Source organism: Gorilla gorilla, chromosome 7, assembly GCF_029281585.2.
Source record: "Gorilla gorilla gorilla isolate KB3781 chromosome 7, NHGRI_mGorGor1-v2.1_pri, whole genome shotgun sequence".
NCBI lineage: Eukaryota > Metazoa > Chordata > Mammalia > Primates > Hominidae > Gorilla > Gorilla gorilla.
In genome coordinates, this window is record NC_073231.2 from 26,512,361 (window position 1) to 26,540,234 (window position 27,874).

Below are 27,874 nucleotides of genomic sequence, written 5' to 3' on the forward strand. Positions count from 1 at the left end.
TATTATAAATCCAGCAAATCTTTTTAGCATTATGTATTACAATATAAAGATTTCTAAACATTTTCTTCCTCTATCTTCATGTGAATTTTTTTTTTGTGGGAGGGGGGGAAATGGAGTCTCCCTCTGTCACCCTGGCTGGAGTGCAGTGGTGCTCTCTTAGCTCACTGCAGCCTCCACCTTCTGGGTTCAAGTGATTCTCCTGCCTCAGCCTCCCCAGTAGCTGGGATTACAGGTGTGCACCACCATGCCAGGCTAATTTTTGTATTTTTAGTAGAGACAGCGTTTCACCATGTTGGCCAGGCTGGTGTTGAACACCTAACCTCAGGTGATCCGCCCGCCTCAGCCTCCCAAAGTGCTGGGATTACAGGCGTGAGCCATCATGCCCGGCTATGAAATTTGTTTATGCAACTTTTTTTTTTTTGAGACTGGGATTTACTCTGCACTGGAGTGCAGTGGCATGATCACAGCTCACTGCAACCTCAACCTCCCTGGGTTTTGGTGATCCTCCCACCTCAGCCTCCCGAGTAGCTGGGACCACAAGCATGTGCCACCATACCAGCTAATTTTTGTAGAGACAGGGTTTCACCATGTTGCCCAGGCTGGTCTCGAACTCCTGGGCTCAAGTGATCCACCTGCCTCAGTCTCCCAAAGTGCTGGGATTACAGGCATGAGCACTGCACCTGGCTTTGCAGCTTATTTAACAAACTTGGCACGGGTGTGAATGTGCTTCCCAGCTGAAGAGGGACCTCTTCCAAGGCTGGGGCTGTGCTGCCTTGTTGTTGGCATTTTTCCCCCAGAAATGAGGTTTTTTTGATTGTTTGTTCCAACTGTAAAAATAAGGCATGCTCATCCCAAATATCTGCAGAAATTGAGAAAGTGAGAATTCCTCATGGTCCAGCTTTTATTCATATTAACAGTTGGCAAAGGTTTGATGTATATATACTTTCAGATTCTCTTCTATGCGTATATTAACACATACATGTGATATATATCTCTGAAACACACACACACACATATATATATTTGTACAAATGGGATACTGCTAGGCATACTATTCCTTAGCTTAATATGCACTTAAACTGTACATTTTCCTGTATCATTACAAATAAATCTCCACCAACTCAACTGCTGCTCAGAATTTATTCTGTGTATCATTATTTAACCAATCCTCTCTTGGTGGATATCTTAAGTTGTTAAATTTTTTCTATTGGAGCAGTTTTTGTAGGAAATATCCACAATTACACTTTTTAAAAATTATTTATTTATTTATTTATTTTTTTGAAACAGAGTCTCGCTCTGTCGCCCAGGCTGGAATGCAATGGCACAATCTCAGCTCACTGCAAGCTCCGCCTCCCGGGTTCACGCCATTCTCCTGCCTCAGCCTCCCTAGTAGCTGGGACTACAGGTGCCCGCCACCATGCCCGGCTAATTTTTTTTGTACTTTTAGTAGAGACGGGGTTTCACCGTGTTAGCCAGGATGGTCTCGATCTCCTGACCTCGTGATCTGTCCGCTTTGGCCTCCCAAAGTGCTGAGATTACAGGCATGAGCCACCGCGCTCTGCCACAATTACACATTTTTATGTTCTGCATATGACTTAAATATGTCTTTTCTCCATGTCACTACTTGTTCTTACATATAAGTGCATTTTCTAGGTATTTGTTTTTGGATTGATTGGTAGAGAAACCTGTGTTACTGACATAAGCCATAGGCTGTCCCCTTCGAGCATTTGTTCATCTTCCTTTCTCTGTCTCTCTGCTCACCCTGACCCTAGCACCCTCACAAAATGGTATTCCCGGGTGGTGTTCCAGATGCCGCATCAGGAGATTGTGGACAGCCTGAAGCTATGCCTCGTGGGCTCCTTAAAAAAGTTTTATGAGGTGAGGAGAACAGAAATTTTCAGGCTTCTGGGGTTTTTTGTTTTTTTATTTTTATTTTTTGAGACAGAGTCTCATTCTTGTCGCCCAGGTTGGAGTGCAGTGGTGTGATCTCTGTTCACTGCAAACTCTGCCTCCTGGGTTCAAGCAGTTCTCCTGCCTCAGCCTCCCAAGTAGCTGGGATTACAGGCGTGCACCAGCACGTCCAGTTAATTTCTGTATTTTTAGTAGAGATGTGGTTTCACACCATGTTGGCCAGGCTGGTTTCGAACTCCTGACCTCAGGTGATCTGCCTGCCTGGGCCTCCCAAAGTGTTGGGATTACAGCTGTGAGCCACCGCGCCTGGCCAAGTTTCTGGGTTTTTAAGGATTACCTATGTGAACACTTTACAGGAAGTCTGATGTGGTGAGAGGGATCTCAAATCAAAGGTGAGTCTCCTAAACAGCTGCTGCTGAGCAGGCAGCTCAGAGCTCCTCCTTTCAGGCTTCAGCTTGTACAGATCAGCTTAAAGAGCTAAATGCTTTCATTTGGTTTAGTAAGTAATAATTTTTTCTCAGGTTGTCAGCCTGATGTCTCTAGACATAATCTTCATGCCCTTATCGGGGAAGTTGGGGATAAGTTTCAGCAATTAAAGCAGCTTATGAGTGTACTCAGCTTTTTATAACTTATTAGGCGCTGGCTCTTTTCATTTTGGTTCAAGACAAATGCCTCCTTATAAATCACCCCTCAAACTCTAAAGAATGCTAGCCATGGAGGATTGCTATAATTAAGCTGATACTGGATCTAGAACAGTGAGCAAGCAAGGTACTGATTTCTGCCTTGGCCAGTACATCAAAGGAAGCACTGATAAGTGCCTTTCATTTCTTAGGGTCAGGGTTAGACCTTAACCTTTGCATAGAGGCTGAGCAGCAAGAAATGTCATAATTTCATATGACTGAACTCAGTCTCTAAGGCTCCACCTTGTCTCTTTATAGAATAATGTTTCCTACAGCATCCTCCAAATACTTTAATACTATTCAGTTATTAGAGGTTATTTTTTTTTAAAGTCTGTCTCCAACAAGGTCCATATGTTATGCTACTGAGTCACCAAGTTCTACCAGACTTTCCTTTTTGTTGTTGTTCTAATTGTTTTCCTTCGAAGTTTGATCTGTCTTCTAATACCTATCTGTGAAGCCTTTTCCCTTCTTCCCTCCCTGCTCCATCCTTAAGCTGCCTTATATTTGTTATTTATCCATCCCACTGGGTTGTAAATTACTTGAACACTGGTTATGGATGGCTGTGTAACAAATTACCCTGAAACTTAGTGGCATGAAATGAGCAAGTTTGATGTTCACAATCAGGAACTGGACAAGGCACAGCCGCGGGCTCCATTTCTCCATGTGGGCCTTGTTGTATGGTCTTTTCACATGGGCTCTTTGGGCCTCCTCCTTGCATGCTGGCTGGATTCAAAGCCTGAATGTTCCACAAGACAGAGTGCCGGTGGAAGTCATGCTGCATTTTATGCCTTAACTGTGGAAGTAATGCAGTATCACTTCTGCTGCATTCTAATTGTCCAAGGAGTCACAAAGTCCCACCCAGCTTTGAGGGGAGGGCAGTTGATTCCACCTTCTAATCCAAGGGTGGCAAGGGTCTGAAAGAACATGTGGCACCAGAGATATTGCTGTGGCTATTTTCTTTTTTTGAGACAGGGTCTCACTCTGGTTGCCCAGGCTGGAGTGCAGTGGCACAATCTCGGCTCACTGCAACCTCTGCCTCCCAGGCTCAAGCGATTCTCCTGCCTCAGCCTTCTGAATAGCTGGGATTATAGGCGTGTGACACCACACCTGGCTAATTTTTGTATTTTTAGTAGAGACAGGGTTTCAGCGTCTTGGCCAGGCTGGTCTTGAACTCCTGACCTCATGATCCACCCTTCTCAGCCTCCCAAAGTGCTAGGATTACAGGTGTGAGCCGCTGCGCCCGGCTTTTTTTTTTTTTTTTTTTTTTTTGAGACGGAGTCTCACTCTGTAACCCAGGCTGGAGTACAGTGGCGCAATCTCAGCTTACCACAACCTCTGTCTGCTTCCTGGATTCAAGCAATTCAACTGCCTCAGCCTCCCGAGTAGCTGGGATTACCTGCATGTGCCACAAGACCCAGCTAATTTTTTTTTTTATTTTTAGTAGAGACGGGGTTTTGCCATGTTGGCCAGACTGGGCTGGTCTCGAACTCTTAATCTCAAGTGATCCGCCCGCCTCAGCCTCTCAAAGTGCTGAGATTATAGGTGTGAGCCACCATGCCTGGCCTGCTGTGGCTATTTTCTTTTCTTCTTTTTTTGAGACGGAATTTCACTCTTATTGCCCAGGCTGAAGTGCAGTGGCACAATCTGGGCTCACTGCAGCCTCCGCCTCCCGGGTTCAAGCAATTCTCCTGCCTCAGCCTCCCAAGTAGCTGGGATTACAGGTGCCCGCCACCACGCCTGGCTAATTTTTTTGTATTTTTAGTAGAGATGGGGTTTTGCCACGTTGGCCAGGCTGGTCTCAAACTCCTGACCTCAGGTGATCCACCCCCCTCAGCCTCTCAAAGTGCTGGGATTATAGGTGTGAGCCACCGTGCCCAGCCACTGTGGCTATTTTGTAAAAGTGCAGTCTGCTGCAAGCACAGGGAGTGTCTTGATTCCTTTTCCATCTCTTACACTACTAAGCTGACACTCCTGGTGATTTACGTTGAATTTCTAGTATCACAATTCTATTCTAAGTCAATTAACAGTTTGTTTTGGTCTCTGTTTCTTTATCTGAACTATGAACTTAAGTAGTATTTATTAAATTCTGTAGAACCAGATCAAAGAAAAAATAAATCTGTTTTTAAATCTAGAATAAAACTGGCTCATCTGAATATAAATGTTCTCTGAATCAAAAGAATTTTTTTTTTTTTGAGACAGGTTCTTGCTCTGCCTCAGCCTCCAGAGTAGCAGGGACTACAAGCATATGCCACCACGCCTGGCTAGTTGTTAAAAATTTTTAGTAGAAATGAGGTGTTGCTATTTTGCCCAGGCTGGTCTGGAACTCCTGGGCTCAAGCGATCCTCCCACCTCAGCTTCCCAAAGTGCTGGGATTATGGGCATGAGCCACTGCGCCTGGCCAAAAGGTTTCATTTCATTCAGGTCCTCATTATTGGCTTAGTCCTATGCCAGCTTTTGCCATTTCCCCAGTTGTTCTGCACCTAGTGGAAGGAATCTTTGTATTTAAACTGTTTTGCAAAATGAAGACCTCATCTCTACAAAAAAATTGAAAAAATAAGCCAGGCTTGGTGGCATGCACCTGTAGTCCCACTTCTTCAGGAGGCTGAGGTGGGAGGATCCCTTAAGCCTAGGAGTCCAGTGCTCCAGTGAACTATGATCATGCCAGCCCAGTTGACAGAGCCTGCCTCTAAAACAAATAAAATAAAAAATAAACGATTTTGATCATGCCTCTCCCAGAGCTTATCCTGACTCAGCAGCCTCAACAAATTTGCTTTGGGGTTCTAAGATTCTGACTACCTCTGGACTCCCCAGTTTTATTAATATCTTCCCCTAGGAATGGCAGTAACCACCGGAAGTTCCAACACCTCCAAACAGTTGCCGCCTTACACATTTTCAGCCCCATTTTGCATCAGGGCTTGCTAGTCCAAAGCCCATTTTCTCCATTCTAAATCTCTCACTTGTCCTCTGGACTCACATGCAATAATAAAATGCTTCCAAATACTGTTTTCGTTTTTTTTTTTTTTGTAAATAAACTTTTTATTTTGGAATAAAAGTTGCAAAATAGGTTAGAGGATAGAGTTCCCATACATCCTTCATCCAGTTTTCCCTCATTGTCAACATCTTGCCTTGCTAGCTGTGTTACATAAATGTTTCCAAATATTCTTATCCTTTTCCTTGAATAGTTGATTTTGCTCTTCTCCTTTTTCTGTAACTAGGCTTTTCCTTGATGAATACATGCCCCTCCCCCCCACCTTTTTTTTTGAGACAGGGTTGCTCTGTTGCCTGGGCTGGAGTGTGGAGTCACAGTCTCGGTTCACTGCAGCCTCAACCTCCTGGGCTCAAGGGATCCTCCCACCTCAGCCTCCCAAGTAGCTGGGACTACAGGCACATACCACCACACCCAGCTAATTTTTGTATTTTTTGTAGAGACAGAGAGTCACTATATTGCTCAGGCTGGTCTCAAACTCAGGCTGATCTCAAACTCCTGGCCTCAAGCTATCCGCCTACTCAGCGTCCCGGAGTGCTGGGATTATAGCTATGAGCCACTGAGCCCAGCTGAATACCCTGTCCTGTCCCGTCCTGTCCCGTCCCATACCATCTTGTCCTGTCCTGTCATTTCCTTTCCTTGTCCTGTCCTTTACAGGCACATGCCACCACACCCAGCTCAGTTTTGTATTTTTAGTAGACACGGGATTTCACTGTGTTGGCCAGGCTTGTCTTGAACTCCTGACCTTAAGTGATCCGCCTGCCTTGGCCTCCCAAAGTGCTGGGATTACAGACATGAGCCACTGTGCCCAGCTGAATACCGTTTTCTTAGAATTATCTCAGGTTGTGATTACTCTCATATCTCAAGAGCCAGAAACCTTCCCCAGGCCAGTTGTTGTTGTTGTTGTTGTTGTTGTTGTTGTTGTTTTTTGAGGCAGAGTCTCTCTCTGTCACCAGGCTGGAGTGCAGTGGTATGATCTCGGCTCACTGCAACTTCCGCCTCCCCGGTTCAAGCACTTCTGCCTCAGCCTTCCGAGTAGCTGGGACCACAGGCACACACCACCACGCCCAGCTAATTTTTGTATTTTCAGTAGAGACGGGGTTTCACTATGTGGGCTAGGATAGTCTTGATCTCTTGACCTCGTGACCCACCCACTTCAGCCTCCCAAAGTGCTGGGATTATAGGCGTGAGCCACAGTGCCCAGCCCAGTCATTTTTTTAAATCAGTATTACATCTTGGAGTGTCTTTAACTTAATTTCCCAATACAATTGATTATTAATATCAGCATCATCATAAGACTTGTTTACAATGAGTTAGTTGAATCTTCCCAACAATATTAGTGTTATTTCATCTCATAGTACAATAGTAGATATAACCTGAAATGTAAGAGTCAAAGATACTGGCACATTACTAGAGTCCTACTCAGTCATAAATAATTAGTCCAGATTATCATCATACTGTATGATTAAAGTGTCTCCCAGATACGTGCCACTTAGGTTTGCAGGCTTCCATTCTACATTGTCAGGTTTCAAAAGCAGGAGTCCTCTCAGTAACATGGCTTTACCCCTTTAGGCATCCCATTTAGTTGAGCTAACAAACAATATCACATCTTGCTCTAAGCCTCTCCCAAGGCACCAGTAGAATGTTGGATTTTGGGCTGGGCTTGGTGGCTCATGCCTATAATCCCAGCACTTTGGGAGTCTGAGGTGGGTGGATGGCTTGAGGTTAGGAGTTCAAGACCAGCCTGACCAACATGATGAAACCCTGTCTTTACTAAAAATACAAAAATTAGCTGGGCGTGGTGGCGGGCACCTGTAATCTCAGCTACTTGGGAGGCTGAGGCAGGAGAATCACTTGAACCCGGGAGGTGAAGGTTGTAGTGTGCCAAGATCACGCCACTGTGCTCCAGTCTGGGCGACAAAGCGAGACTTTGTCTCAAAAAAAAGGAATATTGGATTTTGCTCACTGTATAACCATTTATTCTTTCCCTAATCCTCAGATATCATTCTTCCTTCTCTCCATTTATACCCCCACCTTTCCACTTTTGAAAGGGACATTAAGTTTGGCCACTGTGCTGATCTAGACTGCCGGCAGCAATACTAGCCTAGCAAACGTCTCCCACTCAGTCTACTCCCATTCATATAGAGCAGTGTTACACAGGTACAAAACTAGTGGGTTTTCTCTACTATTAGGCAACATAACTGCATTCCCTGTGAACCCCAGTTTTGCCAGATGGAATGAAGGTACAGTTAACCCCCATCAGGTCCTTAGGAACTCTAACATGAAGGTTTAAAAGTATAGTTTCTTGCTTAGAGCTTGTTATGAGTTTGTGCTCCCAAGAAGATGAAGTCCCAATCCCCAGTACCTGTGAATGTAACCTTATTTGGAAATAAAGTCTTTGCATATGATTAAATTAAAATAAGGTCACTAGAATGGGCCCTGCTTCAATATGACTATGTTTTTATGAAGAGAGGAAATTTAGACACAGAGTCAGACACACATAGACAGAAAATAATCTGAAGACACGGAGAACACCTATCTGTAAGCCAAGAGACACCTGAGAATCCCAGAAGCTAGGAGAGAGGCATGAACAGATCTTTTTCTTTACAACCCTCAGAAGGTCTGTAAACACCTTGATTTTGAACTTCCAGCCTCCAGAACTGTGAGACAATAAGTTTCTGTTGTTTAAGCCAGCTTGTTTTGTATGACAGCCGTAGCAGACTAATACAGAAGTCATCCCAGCTTCTGGCACCTACAGTGTAGGAATACTACATCAGGTAGGAAAAAAAGACTGTTGAGGTCATGTGGGAAAGAAAGAAAGAAGTATAGTTGTACTGCATCCTGCCCCCCGGGAAGAATTATAAAGTCACAATAGCATCCTGCCCACTCCACTTCCTTCGATTCGGCGGAAAAAGGGGAGAAATCTACCTAGTGGAGACGTTTGCTAGGCTCTGGCCCTGTTGAGTGTGAGCACACACTCACGAAAGTGTGTAAGACAGCCCTTCAGGTTTTTCTTTCTTCCACTTTAGACAACAGATGTTTCAGTTGCCCATTCTAATTCTCTATCAAACCATTACTGTGAGGATGAAAGTATGTTCTTTGGTTTGAAGAAATGTGACTCCGTGGTCTAAATTGATGCATTATCTTTTGATTTAGTCCTTTTTTTTTTTTTGAGACAGTCTCATTCTGTCACCCAGGCTGGAGTGCCGAGATGTGATCTCCATTCACTGCAACCTCCACCTCCCAGGTTCAAGTGATTCTCCTGTCTCAGCCTGCCAAGTAGCTGGGATTACAAGCGTGCGCCACCACACCCAGCTAATTTTTGTATTTTTAGTAGAGATGGGATTTCACCATGTTGACCAGCCTGGTCTCAAACTCCTGATCTCAAGTGATCTCCCTGCCTCAGCCTCCCAAAGTGCTGGGATTACAGGTGTGACCCACCGCACCCAGCCTTGTTTTAGTCCTTTCATAGTATTTTGGGCGTTTGCATCTACCAGCAGGTATGCAAAATCCAGTCTGTAGTAAGTAAGTGTCTGCTCATGTCAGGCACTGTCACAGCCTCCTGGGACTACCAACTTGCCAGCCAAGTGCGGAGCCTTACTGCTGGGGAATCTGCTCCATAGCCATCCGCACTCTCTTGTTTAGAAAGAACAGTTGTTGATAGTGCTTCACAGGGTTCAAGAGGAACATGTAGAATAGATTCAGCCTATCTCTGCATTGCTGTAGTTCTCCAGTGTCTACTCATTTCATGGAGCCAGATGGACTGCCTCAAGCAAGGAAACTGGGATATCCACTCCCAGAGTTCCCCTCGCCTTCCCAGCCTGGAAGGTTTTACTGTTGGCCATTAACATGTCCTGCTTGCTTGCTTTAAAAAAAAAAAAATTGAGGTGAAATAGGTGAGGTTCAGTGGCTCGTGTCTGTAATCCCAGCACTTTGGGAGGCCAAGGCAGGTGGATTGCTTGAGCTCAGGAATATGAGACCAGCCTGGGCAACATGGTGAAACCCGCATCTCTATAAAAAATAGAAAAATTAGCTGGGTGTGGTGGTACATGCCTGTAGTCCCAGGTACTTGGGGGGCTGAGGTAAGAGGATCTCTAGTTTAAAAACATTTTCATCACCCCATAAAAACACCCCATGCCCATTAAATAATCATTCCTTATTCACACCGTCTCCTAATTGCTGGTAACATCTAATTTGCTTTTTGTCTCTACTGATTTGTCTATTTTGCCTATATTGTAGAGTAATTTTAAAATGTGTGACCTTTTGTGTTTAGCTTACTTCACTGAACATGTTTTCAAGGTTTATCTGTGTTGTAGCATATATTAATACTTTTTTTCCTTTTTGTGGCTGTATAATATTCCGTTGTATTTATTCCACGATTTGTTGATCCTTTCACTTGTTGATAAACATTTGGGCTGTTCTCACGTTTTGGCTATTGTGAATAATGCTGCTGTAAACATTCCTGAACAAGTATTTGTTTAAGTTCCCATTTTCAGTTCTTTTTGGATATATACCTAGGAGTGAAATTGCAGGGTCATATAGTAGTTCTGTGTTTAACTTTTAGAGGAACCACCAAGCTGTTTTGCCCAGTGGCCAAGCATCATTTTACATTCCTACCAGTAATGTAGAAGTTTTCAGTTTCTCCAAACAATTGCCAACAATTGCTATTTTCTGTTTTTTTACTTTTTTTTTTTTTTTTTTTTTTTTTTTTTTGAGGCAGAGTCTTGCTCTCTCACCCAGGCTGGCGTGCAGTGACACGATCTTGGCTTACTGCAGCCTCCACCTCCTAAGTTCAAGAGATTGTCCTGTCTCAGCGTCCTGAGTAGCTGGGGATTCCAGGTGCACGCCACCACGCCCAGCTAATTTTTGTTTTGTTTTGTTTTTAGTAGAGATGGGGTTTCACCATGTTGGCCAGGCTGGTCTCGAACTCCTGACCTCAGGTGATCCGCCCAGCTCAGCCTCCCAAAGTGAGGCACCACGCCTGGCCTTTTCAGTTTTTTTAAATCATCACTGTTTTTTGTGGGGTTTTTTTGTTTGGTTTTTTTTTTGAGACGGAATTTCACTCTTGTTGCCCAGGCTGGAGTGCAATGGCGCGATCTTAACTCACCACAACCTCCACCTCCCGGGTTGAAGCGATTCTCCTGTGTCAGCCTCCTGAGTAGCTGGGATTACAGGCATGCACCACCACGCCCAGCTAATTTTGTATTTTTAGTAGAGACGGGGTTTCTCCATGTTGGTCAGGCTGGTCTCAAACTCCCGACCTCAGGTGATCCACCTACCTTGGCCTCCCAAAGTGCTGGGATTACAGGCATGAATCACCATGCCCGGCTTGAATCATCACTGTTGTGAAGTATCTCATTGTGGTTTTGACTTGCGTTTCTTAATGACCAGTGATGTTGAACATCCTTCATGTGCTTGTTGCTCGTTTGTGTCATTCAAATCCTTTGCCCATTTAAATTGGGCTATTTGTCGTTTTGTTGTTGAGTCGTAGGAGTTTTAAAAATATTCTGGAAACTATACTCTTATCTGATGGATGATTTACAAATATCTCCCCCCATTCTTTAGATTTTCACTTGCTTGATAATGGTCTCTGCTGCACGAAAATTTTAAATTTTGATAACATGCAATTTATCTATTGTATCTTTTGTTCCTTATGGTTTTGGTGCTCAATCTAAGAATTCATTGCCAAATCCAAGGTCATAAAAGCTTGTCCCCTGTATTTTTTTTCTAACAATGTTACACTTTTTAACTCTTACATGTAAGTCACTGATTTGAGTTATACAAAGTGAGGTAAGGGTCCAGTTTTATTCTTTCGCATCTGGATATCTACTTGTCATAGCACCATTCATTGAGAGAATTCCCCATTGAGAAATCTTGGCACGCTACTTGAAAATTAATTGTCATAGATATTTGGGTTTATTTCTGGACTGCTAATTCTATTCCATTGGTCTGTGCATCTCATTTTATGCCAGTAACACACTGTTTTGATTATTGTTGCTTTGTAATAAGTTTTGAAATTGGAGAGTGTGAGTCTTCCAACTTTATTTTTCTTTTTCAGTATTGTTTTTGCTATTCAGTGCCCCCTTGGAATTGTATATGAATTTGAGAGAAGGCTTTTTTGTTTCTGCAAAAAAAGGCCATTGAAACTTTCATAGGGATTGTATTGAATATCTAGATTACTTTGAAGAGTATTGTCATCTTAACAATACTGTCTTCCAGCATATGGACACAGGATGTCTTTCTATTTATTTAGATCTTTTTAAATTTCTTTCAGCAGTGTTTTGTAGTTTCCATGTATAAGTCTTTTACCTGTTTGGTTGAAGTTTATTCCTAGCTATTTTATTCTTTTGGATGCTATTGTAAATGGAATAGTTTTAATTTCATTTTTGGATTGTTCATTGCTGGCATATAGAAACACAACTGTTTTTATGTGTTGATCATGTACCCTGTAACTTTGCTGAATGTGGTTATGAGCTCTAGTCGTTTTTTTTTTTTTTTAATTCTTTGGGATTTTCTAGATACAGAATAATGTCATTTGCTTATGGGAATGGAGTCTTCTTTCTTTTCAGTTTGAATTCTTTTTATTTCCTTTTCTTTCTTAATTTGCTTAGTTTATTTCCTTTTCTTCCTTAATTGTTATGGCTAGGATTTCTATTATGGTATTGAATAGCAGTGCTAAAATCAGGCATCTTTGTCTTTTTCCTGATAGTAGAGGCAAAGGTTTCTGTTTTTCACCATTGTATATGATGTTAGCTGTGAGTTTTTAATAAATTTCCTTTATCATGTTAAGAAAGTTTCTGCTCCTAATTTGCTGAGTATTTTTATAATGAAAGTATGTTGGATTTTGTCAGATGATTTTTCTGCATATTAACTTTTAACAGTCTTGTTCAGATTAATACCAAATTAATTTTAATAGTTGTGTCAGGCCATTCTTGCATTGCTGTAACAAGATACCTGAGACTGGATAATTTATAAAGAAAAGAGGTTTAATTGGCTCATGGTTCTGCAGGCTTTACACGAAGCATAATGCCGGCATCCACTCAGCTGCTAGGGAGGCCTCAGGAAGCTTACAGTCATGGTGGAAGGTGAAGCAGAAGCAGGCACTTCACATGGTGAAAGCAGGAGTAAATGAGAGAGAGAGTGAGTGAGAGAGAAGAAGAGGTGATACACATTTTAAATGACCAAATCTTTGTGTAAACTCAAAGCAAGAGCTCACTTATCACCAGGGGATGGCCCAAGCCATTCCTGAGGGATCTGCTCCTATAATCGAAACACCTCCCACCATGCCCCACCTCTGATATTGGGAATTACATGTCAACATGAGATTTGGCAGGGACACACATTCAGACTGTAGCAATAGTATATAGAAACTTTGTTTCTGTATAGTTCTATTCCCTCCCACTTTCTTGGTGCTAATTCTGTATTAGCATTCCCCAGAGAAACTGGACTGATAGGGTGTGAGCATGTGTATAGATTTATTTTAACAAATAGGCTCACACAGTTATGGAGGCTGGCAAGTTCAAAATCTGCAGGATGGACCAATAGGCTGGAGACCCAGGGGCTAGCTGATGTTGCAGGTCAGCTTTGAGTTTATCCTGCTTGGTGTCCCTTAGGCTTTGGGGATGTGTCCGTTAATGTTTTTCCTCAAATTTGGGAAATTTTTGTGTTAATTATTTACTCAGATATTCTTTTTGCCCCTTCCTCTTGTACTTCTCCTTTTGAGACAGCAAATATTTATATGATGGTGTGTTTGTTGGTATCTCCCAGGTTTCAGAGGCTGTCTTCATTTTTCTTTCTTATTTCTTTTTTCTTATACCGGATATAATCTCAACTGACATCGTTTCTGGTTTGCTGATTATTTCTTCTGCTTGTTCAAATCTGCTGTTAAGCACCCCTAGTAAATTTTTCATTGCAGTTACCATAGTTTCTCACTCCTGAATTTCTATTTGGTTCTTTCTTGTAATTTCTGTGCCTTTATTGATAGTCTTTATTTGGTGAGACACATTCTCATACTTTCGTTAAGGTCTTAAGACATGGTTTCCTTTAGTTCCTTGAACAATATTTAAAATAGTTGATATAGCCGAGTGTGGTGGCTCACGCCTATAATCCCAGTACTTTGGGAGGCTGAGGCGGGTGGATCACGAGGTCAGGGGTTCGAGACCAGCCTGACCAACATGGAGAAACCCCATCTCTACTAAAAATACACAAATTAGCTGGGCGTAGTGGCGGGCACCTGTAATCCCAGCTACTCAGGAGGGTGAAGCAGGAGAACTGCTTGAACCTGGGAGGCGGAGGTTGCAGTGAGCCGAGATCATGCCACTGCACTCCAGCCTGGGCAACAGAGCGAGACTCTGTCTCTAAATAAATAAATAAATAAATAAAATAGTTGATATAAAGACTGTCTATAGGACCACGTCTGGGCGTCCTCCAGGACAGTCTCTGTTGACTTTTTTTTCCCATGCATACGTGTCCTACTTTTCTATTTCTTGGCAAGCATCATAATTCTTTATTGAAAACTGGAAATTTAAGCTGGGCACGAGGTGGCTCACGCCTGTAATCCCGGCACTTTGGGAGGCTGAGGCAGGTGGATCGCCTGAAGTCAGGAGTTCGAGACCAGCCTGGCCAACATGGTGAAACCCCATCTCTACCAAAAATAGAAAAAATTAGCCTGGTGTGGTGGTGGACTCCTGTAATCCCAGCTACTAAGGAGGCTGAGGGAGGAGAATTGCTTGAACCCAGGAGGTGGAGGTTGCAGTGAGCCAAGATTGTGCCAATGCAATCCAGCCTAAGCTACAGAGCGAGACTCTGTCTCAAAAAAATAAAAATAAAAAATAAAAAATTCTGACCTACAGAGGATTCAGGTAATTGATCAGACACATTTAAAAGTAACTTTTAGCCAAGGTAGGAGGATAGCTTGAGGCCAGGAGTCTGCAACCAGCCTGCTCAACATAGTGAGATCTCGTCTCTACAAAAAAGAAATTAAAATTTTTAATTTTTTTTTTGTTTTCTATTTTATTTTCTTTAATTTCTAAAGCCCGAGGAGTTCAAGGTTGCAGTGAGCCATGATCGCATTACTGCACTCCCTCTTTCAACAGAGCGAGACCCTGTTGCAAATAAAAATAAAAATGACTTTTACCTAAATTCTTCAGAGAGATGAAATACAACATTAAGAATTTTAACAAAGAATTAGAAAGCATGAAAAAAATTGGAATTTTTAGAAATGAAAACTACAGTAACTGAAATTAAACTCAGTAGATGGGTGTATTAGTTTGCTACAAATGACATAACAAAGTACCAGCAACTGGCTTACACAACAGAAATTTATTTCCACACAGTTTCGGAAGTCAGAAATCCAAGCTCAAAGAATTGGCAGAGTCGGTTTCTTTTGGGGGCCTTGGTCTTCCTTGTGTCTGTGTCCTTATCTCCTCTTCTTATGAGGACATCAGTCATATTGGATTAGGGCCCACCCCCATGACCTCATTTAACCTTAAGTACCTCTTTTAAGATCTTATGTTTAAAAAACAGTCACATTCTGAGGTACTGGGGGTTAGGACTTCAACATATGAATGTTGTGGAGGGCATAATTCATCCCCTAACAATGGATAACAGTAGCTTAGATATAGCTGAGGCTGGAAAGAGTCAACTGAAAGATAGGTGAGCAGAAAATAATCAAACTAGCCTGTAATCGCAGCGTTTTGGGAGGCTGAGGCAGGTGGATCACATGAAGTCAGGTGTTCAAGACTGGCCAACATGGTGAAACCCCATCTCTACTAAAAATACAAAAATTAGCCAGGTGTGGTGCTGCGCCCCTGTAATCCCAGTTTCTCAGGAGGCTGAGTCACGAGAACAGCTTGAACCTGGGAGGCAGGCAGAGGTTATAGTGAGCTGAGATTGTGCCACTGCACTCCAGCCTGGGCTTACACAGTGAGACTCTGTCTCTCAAAAACAAAAATAAAAATAATCAAACTGTAACAGGCCAATAGATAGGAGGTTAAAATATAATATGTACATAAGAAGTGGCTCAGAAGGAGGTTAAAGAAGGCAGAAACAACATCTGAAAAGACGATGGTGAGGAATGTTCCAAAACTGTTAGAAGACCCCAAGCCATAGATTCAGAAAGCCCAACACATCTCAAGCAGGATTTATAAAAAGAAAAGCACATCTAGGCACATTATAACACTGTTGAAGGTAAAGATAAATATATATATAGTAAGAACAGTCAAGGAAAAATTAAAAAGAGGTTCCTTCAAAGGGTCAATATGGACTAATAGCTAACTTATCAGAATAAACAGCGTAAGCCACAAGATAATAATATAATAGCTACAAAGCACTAAAAGAAAGTAACTGCCAGCATAGCTTCAATCTCATAGCCACTGAAAATAACTTTCACTAGTGAAGGTGAAAAAAGACATTGCATGGCAAATAAAAAACAGACTGTCACCAGCTGACTTACACTGAAGGAAAATATAAAAAGCATTATTCAGCTAGAAGGAACATGATCCCAGATAGAAGTTTAGAAATGGTTAAAGGAATAAGTAACAATATAAGTGACCATTATGAAGGTAAATTTAAATCTATTCCATCTAAAACAAGAAAAAAATGTCATGTAGCTATATATTTGTCTGTGCATATAATTTGAAATTTATGACAGTGCATATATCAGGAAGAAGTAAATGATGTCCTGATATTCATAGGTCTTTGAATTGTTGAGGAAAAGGTAAAAGTACTCATTTATGTTACACTTTGATATGCTATAGATGTTGTACTCTCTAGGGTAACTACGAAAGGAAGAATAAAAGAGTGTATAACTATCAAGATATGAGAGGAAAAAACAAAATAAATTTAATGTAAGAAGAATACAGGTAAATAAACAGGATCAACAGCAAGCAATACCTAAGTCTTGAAAACATGCTGTGTAAATGAAGCCAGTCACAAAAGATCACATAGAAATGTTTCTGGGCCGGGCGCAGTGGCTCACGCCTGTAATCCCAGCACTTTGGGAGGCTGAGGGCAGATCACCTGAGGTCAGGAGTTCGAGACCAGCCTGACCAACATGGAGAAACCCCATCTCTACTAAAAGTAACAAAATTAGCCAGGCATGGTGGCACATGCCTGTAATCCTAGCTAGTTGGGAGGCTGAGGCAGGAGAATCGCTTGAACCCGGGAGGCAGAGGTTGCGGTGAGCCAGTATCACGCCATTCAACTCCAGCCTGGGCAACAAGAGCGAGACTCTGTCTCAAAAAACAAAAAAAAATGTTTCTGAACATTTATAAGAAAGGTTCAGAACACGAACATCTATAGAAACCAGAAGGTTAGTGGTTGACTGGGGCTGGGGTCGAGGAGGGAACTGGAGTATGGATAGGGTGATGATTACTCAAAAGTATGAGGTTTCTTTGTGAGGTGATGAAAATGTTATAAAATTGACTATGGTGGTGGTTACACATGTAGGAATATAATAAAAAACTTTAATTTGGTGAATTGTAGCATATGAATTATAGCTCAGATTCACAGAGGCAGATGATTAGTGGTTTCCAGAGAATAAGGAGGAAGGGCAAGAATGAGGAGGAACTACTAATGGGTACAGAGTTTTTTTGTGTTTTTTTTTTTGGAGACAGTTTTCAATTGTTGCCCAGGCTGGATGGAGTGCAGTGGTAGGATCTCAGCTCACTGCAACCTCCGCCTTGTGGGTTCAAGCAATTCTTGTGCCTCAGCCTCCTGAGTAGCTTGGATTACAGGCACCCACCACTACGCCTGGGTAATTTTTTGTATTTTTAGTATAGATGGGGTTTCATCATGTTGGCCAGGCTAGTCTCGAACTCCTGACCTTAGGTGATCCACCTTCCTTGGCCTCCCAAAGTGCTGGAATTACAGGCGTGAGACACCACGCCTGGCCCTGGGTACAAGGTTCTTTTTGGGGTGATTAAATACAAAATTTGGGGCGGGGTGCAGTGGCTCACACCTGTAGTGAAATCCCATCTCTACTAAAAATACAAAAATTAGCTGGGCATCATGGCGGGCGCCTATAGCCCCAGCTACTCGGGAGACTGAGGCAGGAGAATCGCTTGAACCTAGGAGGCGGAGGTTGCAGTGAGCCAAGATCTTGCCACTGCACTCCAGCCTGGGTGACAGAGTGAGAGTCCGTCTCAAAAAAAAAAAAAAGAAAAGAAAATACAAAATTTGGTAATTTTGATAGGTACATGACTTTGTCAATACTAATGTATTTTTAGTAGAGACGGGGTTTCTCCATGTTGGTCAGGCTGTTGGGTCAAGTTGGGTCAAGCCCAACTGTCTCCAACTCCTGGGCTTAGGTGATTCTCTTACCTCAGCTTCCCAAAGCACTGGGATTACAGGTATAAGCTACTGTGCCTGGCAAGATTATTGTAAATTAAGATGTTAATTTTAGCCGGGTGCGGTGGCTCACACCTGTAATCCCAGCACTTTGGGAGGCCGAGGCAGGCAGATCATGAGGTCAGGAGTTCGAGACCAGCCTGGCCAACATAGTGAAACCTCATCTCTGCTAAAAATTCAAAAATTAGGTGGGCGTGGTGGTGGGCACCTGTAATCCCAGCTACTCAGGAGGCTGACGCAGGGGAATCGCTTGAACCCAGGAGATGGAGGTTGCAGCAAGCCAACATTGTGCCACTGCACTCTAGCCTGGGTGACAGAGTGAGACTCTTGTCTCCAAAAAAAAAAAAAAAAAAAAAAATGTCAGTTTTAATCCCCAAAAGGACCACCAAGAAAATAACTCCAAGATATGTAGTAAAAAAGAGAATTATAACAGTAACTGGAAAATAGCTATTTAATACAAAATACGGAGTAATGGAAAAATAGAAGAATGACAAAGATATAAGGGATAGAAGAACAAATAGCAAAAAGGTAGATGTAAATCTCACCTTATTAATAATTACATTAAGTGTAACTGAACTCAACACTCAAAAGATAGTGGTTGACAGTACAAATTAAAAGAAAAATGTGGTAGACGTGGTGGTCATGTCTGTAGTCCTATTTATTTTTTCTTGAGACAGGGTCTCTGTTGCTCATGCTAGAGTGCAGTGGAGTGATCATAGCTCACTGCAGCCTCAAGCTCCTGGTCTCAAGCAATCTTTCTGCCTAGTATAGCTATACTGTAACCAAAAGAAATGAAATAGCTATATTAATATCAGACAAAATAGACTTTTTTTTTTTTTTTTTTGAGACGCAGTCTTGCTGTGTTGCTCAGGCTGGAGTGCAGTGGCATGATCTCGGCTCACTGCAGCGTCTGCCTCCTGGGTTCAAGCAATTCTGCTGCCTCAGCCTCCCGAATAGCTGGGATTACAGGTGTACACTACCATACCCAGCTAAATTTTTTGTTGTTGTTGTTGTATTTTTAGTAGAGGCAGTGTTTCACCATGTTGGCCAGGCTAGTCTGGAACTTCTGGCTTCAAGTGATCCACCTGCCTCTGCCTCCCAAAGTGTTGGGATTACAGGCGTGAGCCGCTGTGCCCGGCCTCAGACAAAACAGACTTTTAGATAACACTTGTAAGTAGAGACAAGGAGTGACATATTATAATAGCAAAAGACTCAATCCATGAGAAAGACATAACAATTATAATATATGCACCTAACAGTAGAGACCCAAAAATAGAGGAAACAAAAACTAATATAATTAAAGGGAGAAATAGGCAATTCAGCAATAGTTTGAGACTTCAAAACTTTATTTTCAGTCTTAGATATAATAATTAGATGTAAGATCAACAAGGAAATGGAAGATTTGCACAACACTGTAGTCTGACTATACCTAACAGACATCTATAAAACACTCCACCCAGCAACCAAATACACATTCTTCTTAATATACGTGGCACTCGTCTCCATGATAGGCTATAAAACAAGGCTCAGTACATTTAAAAATGACTTTAATCTTTCAAAATACATTCTCAACCCACAATAGAATGAAATTTGAAATAAAGGAAATTTGGGAAATTCACAAATACATGGAAATTAAACAAGACTGGCTCCAAAATAACCAGTGGCTCAAAGAAGAAATTAAAAGGAAATTAGGAAATACTTGGGAGATGACTGGAAAGAAAAATACAACATATCAAAATTTATGGATGTAAGTAAAACAGTACTTAGAGGAAAATTTATTATAAACAACGTATTTTAAAATAAGAAGAATCTAAAAACAAACCAGCTTCCACCTTAAGGAACCAGAAAAGAACAACAAACTAAACCCAAAACAAGGAGAAGGAAGGAAATAATAGACATTAGAGAGCTGGGTGCAGTGGCTCATGCTTGTAGTTACAGGTACTCCGGAGGCTGCGGTGGGAGATCACTTGAGCCCAGGAGTTCAAGACCCGCTTGGGTAACATAGTGAGACCCTGTCTCTAAAAATAATATTAGTAGACATTGGAGCATAAATAAATGAAATGGAGACTAGAAAAACAATAGAATCAATGAAGCCAAAAGTTGGTTCTTTGAGGAAATAAAGTTGACAACCTTTAGCTTAGACCATTTATGAAAAATAGAAGAATCTGATAACTAAGATCAGGAATGAGAGCGGTAACATTGCCACTGACCTAACAGAAATACAGGGATTATAAGAGAATAATGTGAACAACTGTATACCAACAAATTAGATGCCCTAAATGGACACATCCCTGGAAATACAGAAAATACTGAAATTTCAGAATTAGACCTTATATTTAAATAAGAAACCAGTTTTGTTTTGCTTTGTTTTTACAAACTTCCCCCAAAATAGGAGGAATACTTCCCTGCTTATACTATGAAGTCAGTATTACTCTGATAACAAAGCCAAACAAAGCCATCTCAAGAAAACTGCAGAAGGATCCAGACTGGAAAAGAAGTAGAACAATGAAAAGAACTTACATTAGAAAATCCTGAAGAGTACACACACACACACAATTAGAGCTAATAAATGAGGGCAGCAAGGTTGAAGATACAAGATCAGTATATAATAATCAGTTGTATTTCTGTACACTAGAATGATCAATCCAAAAATGGAATTCAGAAAACAATTTATGATTGCATAAAAATAAGCTATGTAGGAAAAATTTTTAACAAAAAAGATACTAGGCCAGGCACAGTGGCACACACCTGTAATCCCAGCACTTTGGGAGGCTGAGGCGGGTGGATCACCTGAGGTCAGGAGTTTGGACCAGCCTGACTAACATGGTGAAACCCTGTCTCTACTAAATTAAAAAAAAAAAAATAGCTGGGCGTGGTGGTGCATGCCTGTAATCCGAGGTACTTGGGAGATGAGACAGGAGAATAGCTTGTACCTGGGAGGCGGAGGTTGCAGTAAGCTGAGATTGTGCCATTGCACTCCAGCCTGGGTAATAAGAGCAAAACTCTGTCTCAAAAAAATAATAATAATAATAAATAATAATAATACTAGACATACTGGAAACGACAGAGCATTGTTAAAGAAATTGAAGATCTAGGCCAGGCTCACTGACTCGCGCCTGTAATCCTAGCACTTTGGGAGGCTGAGGCAGGTGGATCACCTGAGGCTGGAGTTCGAGACCAGCCTCGCCAACATGGCAAAACCCCGTCTCTACTAAAAGTACAAGAATTAGCAGGGTGTGGTGGTTCATGCCTGTAATCCCAACTACTCGGGAGGCTGAGGAAGGAGAATTGCTTGAACCCAGGAGATGGAGGTTGCAGTGAGCCAAGATCATGCCACTGCTACAGCCTGTGTGACAAGAGCGAGACTCCATCTCAAAAAAAAAAAGAAATTGAAGATCTAAATAAAAGGAAAGACATCTCATGTTTATGGATTGGAAGACAATATTGTTAAGATGCAATATTGAGAAGATTGGGAAGGAGAAAAGAAAACTATCCTTGCAGTTTGCGTGATTATGTAGAAAATCCCAGGGAACCAACAACAACGACAATAAAAACCTGCCAGAACTAGTAAGCAAGAATTGCAAGGTTGCAGGATACACAGTTATTACACAAAAGTCAATCACTTAAAAGTCAGTTCCTTTCCTGTGTGCTAGCAATGAACAATTGGAATTTGGAATTAAAAACATTAATGGCCAGGTGCGGTGGCTCACGCCTGTAATCTTAGCACTTTGGAAGACCAAGGTGGGCGGATCTCCTGAGGTCAAGAGTTTGAGACCAGCCTGGCCAACATGGCAAAACCCCATCTCTACTAAAAATGCAAAAGAACAGCTGGGTGTGGTGGTGCGTGCCTGTAATCCCAGCTAATAGGGAGGCTGAGACAGGAGAATCACTTGAACCCAGCTGTGAGCCAACATCACGTCACTGCACTCCAGCCTGGGTGACGGCGAGACTCCATCTCAAAAATAAATAAATAAATAAAAACAACATTTATGCATTAGCAGAAAACAATGGAGTACTTTGGGTTTAACTCTCCAAATGTGAATCTACAAATGTAACAAGATCCGTTGCAAAAGTAACATTTTTTTTGCAGGAGTGGATAAGCAGATGTTCAAATTCATATGGAAATGCAAAAACATAGAATAGTCAAGAACATCTTTAAAAAATAGACTCACAGTTTCTAATTTCAGAACTTGTTACAGAGATAAACAAGACAGTGTGGTCAGTAGCATTGAGATAGACTCAAATCAGTGAAGTAAAAATGAGAGTCCAAAAATAAACCCATGGGCCTATGGCCGGTTAACTGATTTTCAGCAAGTTTGCCATTCGGTGGGGGAAAGAGTAATGTTTTCAAGAAATGGTACTGGGACTACTGGATATCCACATACACAAGAATGACATTGAAGCTCTTCTTTACACAGTATACAAAAAGTAACTCCAAATGGATCAAAGACCTAAATGTAAGAATTAAAACTAAAACTGGCCGAGTGTGGTGGCTCATGCCTGTAATCCCAGCACTTTGGGAGGCCGAGGTGGGCAGATCACGAGATCCGGAGATGGACACCATCCTGGCCAACATGGTGAAACCCCATCTCTACTAAAAATACAAAAAAATTAGCTGGGCGTGGTGGCCCGCGCCTGTAATCCCAGCTACTCAGGAGGCTGAGGCAGGAGAATCGCTTAAACCTGGGAGGCGGAGGTTGCGGTGAGCCAGGATTGTGCCATTGCACTCCAGCCTGGGCAACAACAGCGAAACTCCATCTCAAAAAAAAAAAAAAGATTCCCAGCACGTTAGGAAAAGAGGGGAACTTCATCAATTTGATTTTTTAAATCTACAAAAAAGCTACAGCTAACATCATACTCGTGAAAAACTAGATGCTTTCCCCCTAAGATAGATGCTATAAAGATACTCTTTATCACTACTATTAATCAGCTTCGTCCTGGAAGTCCTAGCTAATGCAGTAAGAAAAGGAAATTAAAGCCTTGCAGATTGGGAAGTAGAAAACAAAACTATCTTTGTTTGCAGATAGCATGATTGTCTATGTAGAAAATCCCAAGAAACCAACAACAAAAAACCGTGCTAGAACTAGTAAGTGAGAATTGCAAGGTTGTAGGATACACAGTTATACAAAAGTCTATTGCTGTAAAAAAAAAAAAAAAAAAAAAAAAAAGTGAGTTTTGTTCCTGTGTACCAGCAATGAACAATCGGAATTTGAAATTTTAGACAATAAATATTTGTGTCAGCAGAAAAAAATGGAGTACTTTGGTTTCAGCCTAACAAATTACATACAAGATGTACACATGGAAAACTACAAAACTGATGAAAAAAATCAAAGAATATCTTAAAAATGGAGAGAGATTCTGTGTTCATTGATAAGAAGACTCAATATCGTTAGGATATCAATTCTTCCCAACTTTGATTGCTAGATTCAAAGCAGTCTTACTCAAAATCCCAGCAAGTTATTTTGTGGATATCAACAAACTTGATTTTAAGGTTTATAAGAGGTAAAGACACAGGATAGCCAACACAGTACTGCAGAGGTCTGATACTGCCTAGCTCAAAGACTTACTGTAAAAACTACGGTAATCAAGATTGTGTGGTATTGATGAAAAGACAGCCGGATAGATAAATGGAACAGAATAGAAAGCCCAGAAATAGACGCACACAAATATAGTCAAGTGATTTTTGATAAAGGAACAAAGGCAAGTCAGTGGAAAAACAACGTTTTCAAAAAATGGTGCTGGAACAAGTGGCCACCTGCATGCAAAAAACTCTATGCATAGACCATACACCTTTTGCAAAAATTAAAACAAATTATAGACCTATGTTTAAAATGCAAAACTCTAAAACTTATAGAAGATAACATAGAAAATCTAGGTGGCTTTGGGTTTGGGGATTACTTTTTAGATATGATGCGAAAAGCCCATGAAAGGAAAAATTGATAAATTTTTCGTCGAAAATTCATCGAATTTAAAAACTTCTGGGAAACACTGATAAGAGAATGAAACAACAAGCCAAGATTAGGAGGAAATATTTGCAAAACACATATCTGATAAAGGACTGTTATAAAGTATACAAAGAACTCTTAAAACTCAACAGTAAGAAAATGAACAACCCAATTAGAAAATGAGCAAAATACCTCAACAGACATCTCACCGAAGAGTATAGGTAGATAAGGCCAGGTGTGGTGGCTCACATCTGTAATCCCAGCACTCTGGGAGGCCAAAGTGGGCAGATCATGAGGCCAGGAGTTTGAGACCAGCCTGACCAATGTGGTGAAACCCCGTCTCTACTAAAAATACAAAATTTAGGCCAGGCGCAGTGGTTCACACCTGTAATCCCAGCACTTTGGGAGGGGCCGAGGTGGGCTGATCACCTGAGGTAGAGAGTCAAGACCAACCTGACCAATATGGAGAAACCCCGTCTCTACTAAAAATACAAAATTAGCCGGGTGTGGTGGCACATGACTGTAATCCTGTAATCCTGGTGGTGCATGCCTGTAATCGCAGCTACTCGGGAAGGCTGAGGCAGGAGAATCACTTGAACTTGGGAGGCAGAGGCTGTGGTGAGCCGAGATTGTGCCATTGCACTCCAGCCTGGGCAACAAGAGCGAAACTCCATCTCAAAAAAAAAAAAATTAGCTGGGCATGGTGGCACACACCTGTAATCCTAGCTACTCAGGAGGCTGAGGCAGGAGAACTGCTTGAACCAAGGAGGCAGAGGTTGCAGTGAGCTGAGATTGTACCACTGCACTTCAGCCTGGGTGACAGACCGAGACTCCGTCTCAAAAATAGGTAGATAGATAGATGGCAAATTAGCATACAAGCAGGTGTTCAATATCACTTGCCCTTAGGGAACTGCAAATTAAAACAATCAGATACCACTACACACCTATAAATGATCAGAATTCAAAAACTGATAATGCCAAATGCTGGTGAGGGTGTAGAGCCATAGGAACGCTCACTCATGGCTGGTGAGAATGGAAATGGTACAACCACTTTGCAAAACAGTTTGGCAGCTAATTACTAAACTAAATGTGCACTTACATACACATACCAACAATCACGCTCCTTGATATTTTCCCAAATAAGTTGAAAACTTAACGCCCACACAAAAACTTGCACGTGAATGTTTATGGCAACTTTATTCATTACTGCCAGAACTTGGAAACAGAGATGTCCTTCAGTAGGTGAGTGGATAAACTGTCATGCATCCAGACAATGGAATATTGTGTTAAAAGAAATAAGCCATTAAGCCATGAAAAGACATGGAGGAGTCTTAAATACATATTGCTCAGTGAAAGATGGTAATCTGAAAAGGCTTTATATGATTCCAGCTGTATGATAAATGGCATTCTAGAGAATGCATAAATGTGGTGACAGTAAAAAGTGGCTGTCAAGGGTTTGGAAGGGGGAGAAAGGAATAGGTGGCACACAGGATTTTTAGGGCAGTGAAACTAGATAACATTATGCATTTGTGAAAACCCATAGAATTGTACAACACAAATATGTAAACTGTGGACTATAGTTAACGTATGAACATTTGGTCATCAGTTGTAACAAGTGTACCATAATGCAATATGATAACAAAAGGGGAAACTGTTTATGGGTGGGGATAGGAGGTGGGAGGAGGGCATATGGGAACTCTGTTCTATTGCCTCAGGTTTTTTTATAAACTTGAAAATTCCTCTAAAAAATAGTCTCTTAATTTAAAGACATACAGACACACAATGAGGTACCATATCATATGCACGAAGATATCTAAAATTGAAAAGAGGCCAGGTATGATGGCTCATGCCTGTAATCCCAGCTCTTTGTGAGGTCAAGGTGGGAGGATTGCTTGAGCCCAGGAGTTTGAGACTGCCTGGGCCACATAGGGAGACCCCTATCTCTACAAAAATAAAAAATGAAAATAAATTATCTGGTCATGATTGTGCACATCTGTGGTCCCAGCTACTCAAGAGGCTGAAGTGGGAAGATGACTTGAGCCTGGGAGGTGAAGGCTGCAGTGAGCTGTGATTGTGCCTCTGCACTCCAGCCTTGGTGACAGAGTAAGACCCTTTTAAAGAAAAGATTAAAATAAAATTTAAAAGACAAGTAATAGAAGTCTTGTCCAGGACATGGAGAAATTGGAAACTTCATAGATTGCTAATGGGATTGTAAAATAAAATAATGCAGCTACTTTGGAAAACAGTTGGGCAGTTCCTTAAAAAGTTAAGCATGCCGGGCTTAGAGGTGCAAGCCTGTGGTCCCAGCTACTCTTAAAGATAAGGTGGAAGAGTCACTTGAACCCAGGAGTTTAAGGCTATAGTGTGTGAGGATCACACCTGTGAATAGCCACAATACTCCAGCCAGGGCAACATAGACTCCATAGGTAAAATAAAATAAAAATCAAAGTTAAACAGATTTACCACATGACCCAAGAATTCTAGTCCTAGGTGTGTACCCAAGAAAATTGAAAACATAAGTCCACACAAAAACTTATGCACAAATGTTCATAGCAACATTATTCATAATGGCCAGAAATTGAAATAATACAAATGGGCCAGGCGCAGTGGCTCACACCTATAATCCCAGCACTTTGGGAGGCTGAGGCAGGCGGATCGCTTGAGACCAGGGATTTGAGACCAGCCTGGGCAACATGGCGAAACCGCATCTCTAGTAAAAATACAAAAACAATTAGCTGGGCATGGTGGTGTGCACCTGTAATCCCAGCTACTAGGGAGGCTGAGGCAGGAGAATTGCTTGAACCCAGGAGGCAGAGGTGGCAGTGAGCTGAGATCGCACCACTGCACTCCAGCCTGGGTGACAGAGCAAGACTCTGTCTCAAAAATAAAATGAAATAATTTTAAAAACCCACAAATATCCACAAATTGATGAATGGACAAACAAAATGTGACATATGCATATAATGGAATACTATTCTGCAATAAGGAATGAAGGACTGAGACGTACTGCAACATGGATGAACTGTGAAAACGTTATGTTTAGTGAAATTAAACATAAAAAAGTTTATGATTTTATTTGTCTAGTATAGTCCAACCCATGGAGACAAAGCACATTAGTAGGTTCTAGGAGTCGAAGGAAGGAGGCACTGGGGGACTGACTGCCAGTGGGTATGGGATTAAAATCTTTTGGGGTGATCAATATGTTCTAAAATTAGATAGTGGTGATGGTTTCAAAATTCTGAAAGTATAAAAAAAAACATTGAATTGTATAGTTTAAGTGGGTGAGTTTGGCCAGGCGTGCTGGCTCACATCTGTAATCCCAGAGCTTTGGGAGCCCAAAGTGGGAGTATTGCTTGAGGCCAGGAGTTCAAGGCTGCAGTGAGCTATGATCACACCACTGCACTCAGGCCTGGGCAACGCAATGAGACCTTGTCTCTAAAAATAATAATAGTAAAGTAAATAAAAGGATGAGTTTTATGGTATTTCGAACTATATTTCAATAAAGCTGTTCAAAATAAAAAGCACTCCTCCACCTCACAGCTTTTTAGTTCCCATGGTGGAATCAGCAGCCCTGCCAGGGAAGAATGCCTTCGCATGCTTGGCTGATTCCCCTGGGCCCCATCCTTCGTCCTCTGATGCTGGGATGCATCTAAGGCCTTCACAAACTACATGTTTTCATATTTTGCCCAGCTTTTCCAGGTGTCCTGAGTTGTAGGGCTTCTCAGAATTCATGGTTCACCACCTGAAGCCTCCCAGACAATCTTAAGCTCACATGTGATTTATTTAATATCTGTATTTACATTTGTAGCTCTAGTTCAGGAGTTCTCAAAATTTTTGATATTAGGGCCCCTTTATATTCTTAAATATTATTGAAGGCCCCAAAGAGTTTTTATTTATATGGATACATATCTGTCAATAATTAGCATATTAGAAGGTAAAAATTTCAATGTTTATTAATTTACTTAGAAATAACAATAAGCCAGGCATAGTGGTGCATGCCTGTA

The 27,874-nt window shown here is 41.6% G+C and overlaps 1 protein-coding gene across 6 annotated transcripts in view; it reads left to right on the forward strand.

Moving 5' to 3' along the window:
• PIWIL2 (piwi like RNA-mediated gene silencing 2) overlaps positions 1–27,874 on the forward strand; it is a 79,759-nt gene that overhangs the window by 41,160 nt on the left and 10,725 nt on the right. For 5 of the 6 annotated variants that reach the window (XM_031014138.3, XM_031014139.3, XM_055348905.2 and 2 more), the window contains exon 20: positions 1,773–1,878. In XM_031014138.3, coding sequence (XP_030869998.2) covers positions 1,773–1,878 — 106 coding nt within the window. Of the gene's footprint in view, positions 1–1,772; positions 1,879–5,424; positions 5,592–27,874 lie in introns of those variants that run through there. The other variant, XM_055348907.2, reaches the window with a different exon arrangement.